At 45.1% G+C, this 12,104-nt stretch overlaps 2 protein-coding genes across 3 annotated transcripts in view; one reads left to right on the top strand and one right to left on the bottom strand.

Moving 5' to 3' along the window:
* The window catches only part of Heatr4 (HEAT repeat containing 4), a 74,573-nt gene that overhangs the window by 27,469 nt on the left and 35,000 nt on the right, over nt 1-12,104 (top strand). The window contains exon 1 of one of the 2 annotated variants that reach the window (XM_090344437.1): nt 8,574-8,667. The exons of the other annotated variant lie outside the window; for it this stretch is intronic. The gene's annotated coding sequence lies outside the window, so the exon portion shown is untranslated. Of the gene's footprint in view, nt 1-8,573; nt 8,668-12,104 lie in introns of those variants that run through there. 2 annotated transcript variants of the gene reach the window in all.
* LOC150054663 (acyl-coenzyme A thioesterase 1-like) lies at nt 2,124-8,592 on the bottom strand. The gene is made up of 3 exons (XM_090344440.1): nt 7,922-8,592; nt 6,185-6,387; nt 2,124-3,988 (listed from the first exon to the last, which is right to left on the bottom strand). Exons 1-3 carry the CDS (start codon nt 8,514-8,516, stop codon nt 3,410-3,412), a joined length of 1,377 nt encoding a protein of 458 aa, XP_090200566.1. The 5' UTR covers nt 8,517-8,592; the 3' UTR covers nt 2,124-3,409.

Below are 12,104 nucleotides of genomic sequence, written 5' to 3'. Positions count from 1 at the left end.
CAGTTGCATTTGCACACTCCTCATTGAATTTTCCATCTGGTTAGTCTGCAATTTGCACTCAGAAATCTAAAATTCAGATGGCAGTGTTTGGTCACATCTATCCTCCTGGAAAGATGGTGGTGATGTACCAGTAGCATGAAACGTGGGTACCTGCTATATTGTAGGTGACTGGGAAAGGTGGTCTCTTATCAAGCTACACTCTTTCTTCTGTTACCACGTGAAGAGGAAAAACAAAATAACATCATCACCTGCCAAACTATGAGGCAAGTGTGACATTTAGAAAGCCAAGAAAACATGGTCATGGCTTGGCCTCTCTGACCATTGGAATTCAGGTTCAAAATAGCCACGTTTCTACAGTATTGTCTCTACAGTCAGACCTCGTCAGGTCTGATTGGTCCATCAGGTCCATCCTTGATGACTAATGCTGTGGGATCTTAACACTGAAGCTGTGAAATCTCATTCTTGCCTTTTCATGGGACTACAAGTCAGTAACAGATTTCAACTAAGCAGCATTGTTCCCAGAGTAACATGGTCCCAGATCCCAACATCTGGAATCTTCTATTATAGGATCTGAAAAAGATCATGCCCCCCAACCCATTCTCACCTAATTGAACTTAGCACAGTTTACTGGATTGCTTTAAGAGTGGTACTTCTGGCCTAGGTCAATTTGTATAATTCAGGGAATATTTCAGAAGAGCACTGTGAAAGTGATAGTATTAGAGCTTATAGAAAAAAATGGATCAGATTGATTAGATAAATATAGATAAATAATTCCCAACTGGAAAAAGGTGGAAAGTGAGATTCTAAAAGGGAGGTAGAGGGCTGGGAATGTGGCCTAGTGGTAGAATGCTTGCCTACCATGCATGAAGCTCTGCCTGGATTCGATTCCTCAGTACCACATATACAGAAAAAGCCAAAAGTGGCACGTACTATGGCTCAAGTGTCAGAGCTCTAGTCTTGAGCAAAAAAGTGTTCAAGGACAGTGCCCAGGCCCTGAGTTCAAGCACCAGGACTGGAAAATAAATACATACATACAAAAACAAATGAGAGGTTAAAAGGGTAATTTGGTAGTTGAGAGAATGAGATAAGTCACTGACCTGTTTATCACTATACTGGCATGGGAGGATAAATTGTGGCTTATAAAGGACTCTGGGAAGGAAGACAATTTCAGCTGCTAGAATAAGTCAGTGTTTCTGCTTCTGCATCTGGCGGTGGTTCTTGGGTCACTGATAGTATACAGGCTAACATTTGGGAGGGGAAAAAATGAACTTGGAATGGAGAAAATTTGAAACCTGTTGCCATCTCTGCTTTGTCTCTTGCCATATTTAACCACATTCACCTTTAGAGAGCAAAATCTACTATTCATTCTACTTCTTGAACTTGACAAGGAAGTGGTAATATCTTTGAATACCTAAATGACATTTGTTTGACCTTAGAAGAAAGTCACATGCTCAAATGGTAAAGAACAAGTAGGTAAGCTGGACACTGGTAATTCATGCCTATAGTCCTAGCTATTCAGGAGCCTAAAATCTGAGGATTATAGTTCAGAGCCACAGACAGGAAGTTCATGAGTCTTATTTCCAATTAACCACCAACAAGCTGGAAGTGAAGCTGTGCCTTGAGCATAAAAGCTCAAGACAGTGTTTAGGCACAGAGTTCAAGCCTCTGGACACACACACACACACACACCGAGAGAGAGGGAGAGAAAGCGGGAGAAGGAAAGGGAGAGGGAGAGGAAAGTCCATGATTCTTCTGTTGTTAAACTATGTTTGTTATAAAGCCTTCATTTATGAATGTAGAGATGAGTGAAAGATAAGAAGAAATCCTCTCTTATAGCTGTGATACTAGGCACGTACCCTGGCGGATTACTTGAGCCTTCAGATGTTATGAAGGCCTTTGCTTGCACTCATTCCTTTACTTGCACATAGCAGAGTTGTGGGCTTAATGCTTGGCACAGAAGCGATGTCCTGGAAGGACTGTTTTCTTCCCCTGCTGGTTGGCTCCTTCCTAGAAGGAAATTATTTGGCGGTCATCCATGCTGCTGTGGTACAGGGATTGTCCAGGTAAAAGGTGATCTTTCCCCCACTACTTGATAATTTTATGAAATCAAGATTGCCATTAAATGACACAAAAGAAAAAAGTTCTCTTTTATTGTTACACTCATACCTTAAGGCATAACATCTGAAAAGATACAGACCAAAATTATCCACCAAAACTACTAGGAGGCAGGATGGAGACAGTGGTAAAACTATTGCAAACATTAGAGGACATAATAGCTTGGTGTGTAATGTTCCAGACTGTAAATACACATCGATTCTGGATACAGTTTTTTGGAAAGGCACTTTCTGTTTGTTTGTCATTGTATGAGACAAGGTCTCACACAAACTACAAGTTGGCTTTGAACATATGATCCTTCTGTCTCAGCCTCATAGGTGGTAGGCACTTACATTATTTAAAGAGGAAAAAAGCACCTTAAAAGGCTTCTAATAGCTGGGCATTATTGGTTGACATCCTACCTCTTTAATAGACTAAGTTCTGAGGATTGCAGTTTGAGCAAGTCTGGGAAGGAAAATCAATGAGATTTAAATTTACAATAAAGTACTAAAAACAAACAAATAAGCAAACAAAAAACCCAAAACTAAAGAGCCAGAAATGAATCTGTGGCCCAAGTGGTAGACTGACAGCTTTATAAAAAACAACAACAACAAGAAAAAGCTCAAAAACAGCACCCAGGCTAAGTTCAAGCCACAGGATAGCAAAATAAACAAAACAGCCCCACAGTGTCCATTTCCGTAATTCTAGCTACTCAGGAGTATGAGATCTAAGCATCAAAGTTCAAAGCCAGCCCAGGCACAAAAGAACCTGAGACTCTTATCTCCAATTAACCTCAAAAAAAAAAAAAAAGGGAAGTGGGGCTTGGGTCAAGGCTAGGGTGGTAGCCTTGAGCTGCAGAGCTCTGGGACAACACCCAGGCCCAGGGGTAAGGTGGTAGAATTGAGCTGAAGAGCTCAAGGACATGGACCAGGCCAATTTCAAGACCCATGATGCACAAAAAAAAAAAAAAAGAAACTTAAAGAGACATAATAAGGGGCCAGGAGTTTGGCCTAGTGGTAGAGTACTTGCCTAGCATGCACAAAGAACTGGATTCAATTCTTCAGTACCATATACATAGAAAAAAGTCAGAAGTGATGATATGGCTCAAGTGGTAGAGTGATAGCTTTGAGAAAACCCAAGGACAGTGCTCAGATTCTGAGCCCAAGCCCAGGATTGGCAAAAAAAAAAAAAAAAAAAAAAAAAAAAAGACATAATAAAACTTTGAAATGAACTAATTTTCAGGATATTTTTAGAATACATTTTTATCTTTTATCCTAAAGCTGCAGAGGATGAGTGGTGTTTATTGGAGGGCTTCCTAATTCTTGCCACTGAAGTGTTTGTGGAAGAAAGTCTGGAGTTGCTTCCATGCATCCACCTGGGCCACAGCATGAGCCCTGGGTTCCCCTCCAAACAAGATATTGGCACCAACCAAGAGGTGCATGCCAGCCCTGCACAAGGGAAAGTAAGGGGGCTCAATATAGTGCCCTGCCTCAGGGTAAAGGATGATCTGAGGCTTTTCCTTCCCATGGGCCTGCAGGCGCTTAGAGGCCTCATTCGCATAGAACTCGCTCTTCCAGTTGTGGTCATCCTGACCTACAAGGAACAGGAAGGAGGTGTCAGCCCTTTCCACAGGAATGAAGCTCTTCTCTTCTACCAAAGGGCTTTGCAGGCCTTCTACCACATCCATGATGCCATCTTTGGTGATCTTGACTTTGTCTCTGAGCAAACTCACAGAGGGCACAGATTCATCCTTATAGTATATGGTTCCCCCCACGGCAGCCACAGAGCCATTGATGATGACAGCAGCCGTGACACCCTTCAGGAAAGAGGTGACAGCAAGGCCGAGTTCACCTCCTTTGGAATGCCCAAGGAGCCCAATGCCGGGACCCTTTACCTGAGAAAGAAATGCAAAACAGAAGGGGAATGAGTCTCAAACTGTACAGTGGAGGGAGCGATGCCCAGGCTGGCTCAGGTGGACGTGGGCCTGCCTCTGGGCTCTCCCGGTTCTCTAGGTTACACGTCGTGGGCCTGCCTCTGGGCTCTCCCGGTTCTCTAGGTTACACGTCCTTCCCCCTTGCCTTCCTCTCCACAATTTCTCCATCACATTCTTGGTGATTTCAATGACATCCTGAGGTGTTCTTCTCTGCTTCATTGCCATTATCTCTCCTGTTCTCATTTCCCACCTCTTCTTGCTTGGATTTCATGCTTCCTCAGTGTAAGTGCACCTTGCAAACATTCTCATTACCTCTTTATTACCTCTTGTGCTTTCTCCTACTGGCCTGGAGAAGGCCACCTCTCATGGAACCTCCCTGTTCACATCCTCCAGGCCACTGCTGGGCTTGGGGAATGAGGAGCTGAGCACTGATTTCCACCCAGTGAGCCTTCACAGTGTCACACGTCACTGGTGTTTTGCTTTCCCCTTCTCTGGAGTCATCTACATCTTCTGTCTCCTCAGCTACTTCAGCCCTCACACCCCCCTCAGCTTTCCACTATATCCTGGAAACTGAAGCGAATGCATGGGGGAGTCTCAATTTTCCACTGCCTAGTCCACCCATTTCCACACCAAGTCAAGTTCTTAGGTGTCCCTCCTGACTGTCTGAAAGGCCACCATCGAGTTGTGTTTGGGGAACCATAACTCCATTCTCTAGGATTGCCTCTTGATTTTCCTCCAGCTCTCTCTACCTTTATTAAGCTTTCCCTACTGCTTCTTTCCTTTCATGTACTTTCTGCTCTATTACTGACAATTTGTGACTTCAGACAAAATAATAACTGTCCTGATGTTTTGTTGTTGTTTTGTGGGGCTTGAACTCAGGCCCTGATGCTGTCCCTGAGCTTTTTCACTCAGTGCTAGAGCTCTACTACTTTGAGCTACAGTGCCATTGTTGGTTTTCTTGTGGTTAATTGGAGATAAAAGTCTCATGGCTTTTTCTGTCTCAGCTGGCCTCCATGGGGACGTTTAGATATCAGCCTTCTGTGTAGCTAGGATCATAGGTATGAGCCACCAGCACCTGGCCACTGCTGAGATTTCCTATTCCCGTTCATAACAAACCTGTGAGAACAGTTACCTAGATTTGTTTCTTTTTTTTTCTTAATAACTCACTCAATGCTATCAACAGTAGTGTGGTTGATTTTTTGAGTTTACCACAAGAATGACTCCTGTCCTTACATCCTAGTGGTTCATGTAGTAAATAAATGACTCTTGGGCTCAAGTATCAATAAAGACATTTGAATCGCCCTAGGTCTTCAAAGCAGAAAGGAGGTAGTAAAGTGTTGGACACAGAAATTGACAAAAATCACATAGCTACTTAGGAGGCTCAGATCTGAGAATCACACGTTGGAGCCAGTCCAGGCAGATGGTTCCTCAGAGGTCTCATGTTTGGCCAGGTGCTGGTGGCTCATGCCTGTAATCCTAGCTATTCAAAGGGGTGAGAGTGGAAGATCACAGTTGAAAGCCAGACTAGGTAGTAAAGTCTGTGAGATTCTTAACTCTAATTAACCACCACAGTGGTTCAAAATGGTAGAATGCTAGCCTTGAGCAAAAGAGCTCAGGAACAGCACTCAGGCCTTCAGTTCAAGCCCCACAATTAACAAAACTGAAAGAAGACCTTCTTATGTTCAGTTAAGCCAAAAGTCAAAAGTAAAGGTATGGGAGCCTGGAGTTTGGCCTAGTGGTAAAGTGCTTGCCTAGCATGCACAAACACCAGGGTCGATTCCTTGGTACCACACACATAGAAAAAAAGCCAGAAGCGGTGCTGAAGCTCAACTGGTAGAGCTCTGGCCTTGAGAAAGTGCAAGGACAGTGCTCAGGCCCTGAGCTCTAGCCCAGGACTGGCCAAAAAAAAAAAAAAGTAAAGGTATGGGTCAACTTGTGGGTCAGCCAAGAGGAAAAGATAATAAAGACCATAAGGCTTTAAGTGTTCAAGTACCAGTAGGAGCCAATAAACACACAGACACAGACACGCACACGCACACGCACACACACACACACACACACACACACAGAAGTAAGGAAGGAAATGGCAGGCAGGGGCAGAGCATGAATGAAGAGGAAACCTGTTACCTATCCCAGAAAACCCAGAGAAGATCTAACCTCAGGGTGACTGCGCAGGAAGTTCAGAGCTTCTTCAAAGTACTCCATGTGCATGGCATCCATGCCCTTGGGGAGGTCGTCGTAGTTGTAATAAGCCAGCGCCATCACAGCAAAACCCTTCCCAGCCAACAGACTTGCTCGGTACTCCAGGAGGCCTCCTCCAACTCCAAACATGTCCACAATCCCCGGATAGGGCCCAGGTTCTTGGGAAGAAACAAGACAAAACAATAGTAAACAATTCCTGAAACTCTTTGCAGTGGTATCAAAAGCCATTTGTTGACTACAGGAGGATGAACAGAGTTTCCCTGGTCAAAAACACTGAAAGAGGAAGGCGCCGGTGGCTCACACATGTAATCCTAGTTACTCAGGAGGCTGAGATCTGAGGATCGCAGTTCAAAGCCACCCTGGGCACTAAAATTTGTAAGACTCTTATCTCCAATTAACCACCAGAAGCCTGTTAGTGGCACTGTGGCTCAAGTGGTAGAGTGGTAGCGTGGAGCTGAAGAGCACCCAGGGATAGCACCCAGACCCACAGCTCAAGCCCTACTACCAACACCCCCTCAAAAAAAATAGTTTAAAGACTAGAGTGGCTAAGACTAATTCCACATCCCCTCAAAGTCCCTCAGATTTTTACCAAGATCATGGACTGCTTTTTGATATAAACACTTCACTTCACAGGCCATGGATACAGCTAGCTCACTGAGGAGAGTACTTGCCTACTATACATGCCTGATGCCAGAAACATAGCCAAGACTCTCACTTGCTGTCTGAAAAGTGCGTGCACACAGATTCCAAAGGCTACATTCCTCCTGGATGATTCTAGGCATGGGATTTTTCCACATTGAGGAAAGTGTGTCTTTTAATATTCCCAGGAACTCAGCAAGTACCTGACAGGCCTCACTCTGCAGCTGGGCTCCTTTCTCCCCTAGTACCATCCTAGGTTCTGTGCACCTCTCTTGGTTTTCTTGACAATATCACCCTTCTTATTTGGCTGATGTTGTGATCCTTATCTCAGTGCAGTAACAGTGGAGATGCTGCTGGGGATGACTGGGTGACACTCCTCTGTGGTGATTCTCCCAGCTGCGGTCCACTCAGTTTGACTGCTAGAACTCTGCCTCCAGACTCAGTTTGACTGCTAGAACTCTGCCTCCAGCCACTCATCAGTTCTGTCGTGGTGGACATTTAGATTTATCTGTAGGTCCACACGGGTTGTGACAAGGAAGAATAATGTATCATGCATGTAATGGAAAACTTTCTACTTCTACTCTTTGGAGGATCACTTTTCCTCCAGTTCTTATCAACAATTGGCAGGACAGACTTGTAACTGGCTGCCACTCCTGAGGTCTTGCAATGAATGGACTCAGTAGTTGTATTTCTTATTTCCTTGATTACAAAGGAGTCATTGGCGGTGAGTGTTTATTTAAGAATCTCAGCCCATGTCCAGTTGATAGGAAAAGGCCTTCCTCCTCCTGTAACCGCTACTTCACATCAACCTCCACCTAACGGGTGTGCATGGGAGCAAAGTTGTTAAAGAAACTGAGAAGCAGACTTCTCAAAGACCTTAGGAAAGCTGAACTGTCCTGACCTCCAGGTCTAGCTGCCAGTCGTTGCATTCCTCCATCCCATCCTGGTCTCCTTCGCACCCGAGAGTGCAGCTGCAAGTTCCCTCTGTGCTTTGGTGAAAGCACAGGACCCAGGGCAGTGACTTGTGAGCAAAGAGGCCGGCAGGGGACTCACCTGGCGGCAGGAAGAGGGTGGCCCGCACCCGGCCCTCGCGCACCGGCACCCGCCGCACCCCGGCCGCCATGAAGTGCCGCTCGTGCACCGCCCGCGCCAGCACCCGCCCGCCGTCGGGCCCCGCGGGCTCGTGGCCGTCCAGCACCTCCAGCTCCAGCGCGAAGGGCGTCTGCACGTCGCGCTTGACCAAGCGCCAGAACGGCTTGTCGGGCTGCAGGGCCCAGAGGAGCCCCATGGGCTCGAGCCCCGAGAAGCTGCCGCCCAGCGCGGGCGCGCGCTGCAGGTCCAGCTGGCCGCGGGCGTCGGCGCGGTAGCGCGCGTGGGCCCGGAAGAGCGCGCCCTTCTCGTCGCGCAGGGACGCGCGCAGCGCCACGGGCTGCTCGGGGGCCAGGCCGCGCACGGCGATGCGCACCGGCTCGTCCCAGCACACGCGGCCCGCGGGCTCCACCACCACCGTGGCTGCTGTCCGGATAGGGGTCCGAGTGTTCTGAGTCCCCATCCGGAGCTGTGCAGGCCCTGACACCCTCTCCCAACCCCTCCGGCCCCACTGGCCAAACCCGCTCGCTCTCAGGAAAGCTAGAAGGTTGGCAACCATTTTGCGTTTGGTTTTAGCACTGGGAGCTGACACTTGGTGGAGACAGGTCCAGAGGCGGCGGCCCCTGCTGGCAGTCTCACCCGGGCAGCGTCATCGAGTTCAGCCCAGTAAGCTGGGAAGGACAGAGTTCCACCAATCAGCGGACGCGACGGTAATCACGGAGAAGTCAGGGCGTGTGGGAGTCACCCTTCCTCGCCCTGCCTCTCAGGGCCCCCCGGATCCGGAGCGGGGGGGCCGAGTGTGAGCCGGGAGCCTGGCCCCCAGCTAAACCTTCATTTGCCTCTTGGCTAAAAGAATGCAGGGCTGGGATGCAGCTTCCTCACTCTGTGGAGCAATCCACATTCCTTTCTATTTTTTTTTTTTTTGTTTGGACCAGAGCTAGGAGTCAGTTTAATAGCACAGCGGCTACTCCCTACCTTTGGGCTGATGGAGAACAGCCTGATCTTTCCAATTCTTAAGCCTTTTCTTTCTAAATGTGAACAAGTTATATTCTACATCGGTCCCACATAGAAATATATTGGTAACTGTTGTAACCCCAGCTGTGTTCCACACAGGTGCAAGATTAGCCAGATGACATAGCAAGTATTCGTTTTTTTAATATATATGTGTGTATATATATATATACACACATTATGTTGTTCCTCTAGGCAAGCATTATCCCTTACTCATCCTGATCATCTCAATTTTTCCCACTTTTTCCTAAGTTATTGGTTCCAAACAGAGGTCGAATTTTTTTTTTTAATCTGACTTAAGCTTTAGGTCCCATGAAGGCTAATAAGGATAACTTCATATCCACAGTTTCAGAGCTTTGTTATTAGAAAATATCTGGAACTGTATAAATTATGCTCACCTCTGATCAAAAAAAAAAAGAAAAAATAATCACTCTCTTAACCCTTACATGAACCTTATGATAAAATTAAGTTAAGAAAATGGGGGTACTAAGATTGTAGACTGATTTTCTAACCTATGCTCTAAATCAGTGACTTAATTGCTTTTCACAAAATGTCTTATGTTAACAAGAGGATTTGAAAAATGTACTTAAATACTAGTGCCTGCATAAATCGGTATGTTCTTTTTAGAGCAATCAGTGTCTACTTTGTTGGTTCAAAGCACACCATCCAACATTGAATGAGGAAGAGAGAAGGTGAGCAATGTTCAGAGCTGGCTCCGACCACCATCAGCCACTGCAGGACCCTGTCGGCAGCTTCAGCAGCTCCTAATACTCTTCAACTCACAATTCCATGTCTAGAATAACTTGTAAATATTCATGAATGTGTGACATTTTGGCTACAAGGAAGAGTATCATCTTTTTCTTTTTTTATCCTGTTGAGGATTAAACCTAGGCCCTTGCACAAGCTAGTCACTGAGCTACCTCTCCAGTCATGGTTTGGGATTATTTGATTAATCAATTGACTGTACTAGGGACTGAACTCAGGGCAAAGGTTTGGTATATTACTTAGCCCTTCTGTTTATACATTGTTCCTCAGATAAGGTGATCATCACCACCCAGGCGCTGGGATGAAAGACATGGAACCACTAGGCCTGGTTTGTTCATATGGTTTTAATAAAGAAAAGTTAAAAAGTGAATTAGAAATAAACTTAACCTAGGCCTTAGAAGTGGCAATTCTTATTTTTGTCCCTTCCTTTTTTTTTTTTTTTTTTTTTTGCTAGTCCTGGGGCTTGAACTCAGGACCTGGGCACCATACCTGAGCTTCTTTTGCTCAAAGTGAGCACTCTCCCACTTGAGCCATGCACCACTTCCAGCTTTTTCTCCTTATATGGTCCTAAGGAATCAAACCCAGGGCTTCATGCATGTAGGCAAGCACTCTACCACTAAGCCACATTCCCAGCCCTCAGAACTCTTTATATCAGAATGTAGTATATCCTTTAAAACAGGGCTGTTAATGTATTATCATGTTTAGGTGTAATGGACATTAAATACAGTCACATTTCTGTATATCCATCACCACTATTCATCTCTTTCCTTTCTTTTTTGGTTGGTAATGGAGCTTGAACTCAGAGCCTGGCACTATCACTGAGCTTTTGTGCTCAAAGCTAGTGCTCTTAGCCACAGATCCCCTTCTGATACCATTCATCTCAAGTTTTTGTTTTGTTTTGTTTTCTCCCTGATATTTGAACTTAGGACTTCATGCTCTCAGTTTTTTTCACTCAAGGCTGGCATCTACCACCTGAGCCACTTTCAGCTTTTTGCTGGTTGACTAAATGGAGACAAGAGTCTCAGGAACTTTTCTGCCCAGGCTCGCTTCAAACCTCAGTTTCATCTCAGCCTCTGAAGTAGCTGGGATTACAGGCATTAGCCAACAAGTCCAGCTCTAGAAGTTGTTTTGTCATTTCAAAGAGAAACTTTGAAGTCACAAACACCTCAATCCTCTCATCCCCCAGCACACGACATGCACTATTCCAGTTTCTTGACATCCTTCTGCCTCAAGCTTTCAAGACTGCCAGCTTCACAACAGGCATCCAGGCATCCATCACCATGCCTACCTTCAACAGGAACTTCCTATTTAATCTTTCAATCTTTCACATCATCTCTTCATCCATCTTGGCTATATCTTCTCACCATTTTGAGGGAGTCCAAGGGTCTAATTATAGCTTGGGCCAGGCACTAAAGTCAGTGCTTATGTTAGTCAAGAATACCATCCTATCCTGAAAACTACCTGAGCAGCATGACTTTGGTCAATAAGACAGAGCATTGGACCTAAAATATTTCTTGTTGGAAAGATTATTTTTTCTTTTCTTTTTGGTACTGGGGGATGAACTTAGGACCTCATTTGAGCATGCCCCCAGTCCTTCTCTTCTGTTTTTAATTTCATTCATTAATTAATTATTATTCTTTTTTTTTTTTTTGCCAGTCCTGGGCTTGAGCTCAGGGCCTGAGCACTGTTCTTGGACTTTCTCAAAACCAGAGCTCTACCACTTGAGCCTCAGCACCACTTCCCACTTTTTTTTATGTATGTGGTACCGAAGAATTGGACCTAGGTCTTTGTGTATGCTAGGCAAGCACTCTACCACTAGATCAAACTCCCAGCCTTTAATTTTATTTTTTTGTTTTGTTTTTTTTATATATTTTTATTGTAATTAATAGAAGGGTTTACATGATATTTGCCAGATTTTTTTTGTTGTTTTTTGCCAGTCCTGGGCTTGGACTCAGGGCCTGAGTACTGTCCTTGGGTTCTTTTTCTCAAGGTTAGAGCTCAACCACTTGAGCCTCAGTACCATTTCCGGCTTTTTTTTCATGTATTTTTTATTGTAATTAATAGAAGGGTTACATTATATTTGCCAAATAGGAGGTGCATGGATTCACATACATTGGTACACTTTCTACCGGCTTTTTTTTTTTTTATGTATGTGGTACCGAGGAATCGAACCCGGGTCTTCGTGCATGCTAGGCAAGCAATCTACCACTAGGCCAAACTCTCAGCAACTATTTATTTTTTTTTTTAAGTTTGTTTTTAGATAGGATTTGCCTAGACAGGCATCAAATTGTGATCCTTCTATCTCTGCTCCTGAGCAGATGGGACCACAAACATGCACCATTACACTCAGCCATAGCAGTGTTTCTCTAAA

The sequence above is a fragment of the Megascapheus bottae genome, chromosome 14 (assembly GCF_031878675.1).
Source record: "Megascapheus bottae isolate mThoBot1 chromosome 14, mThoBot2.hap1, whole genome shotgun sequence".
NCBI classification, from domain to species: Eukaryota; Metazoa; Chordata; class Mammalia; order Rodentia; family Geomyidae; genus Megascapheus; species Megascapheus bottae.
Note: the sequence above shows the minus strand (reverse complement) of the source record. Positions and strands in the feature narration are given on the sequence as shown.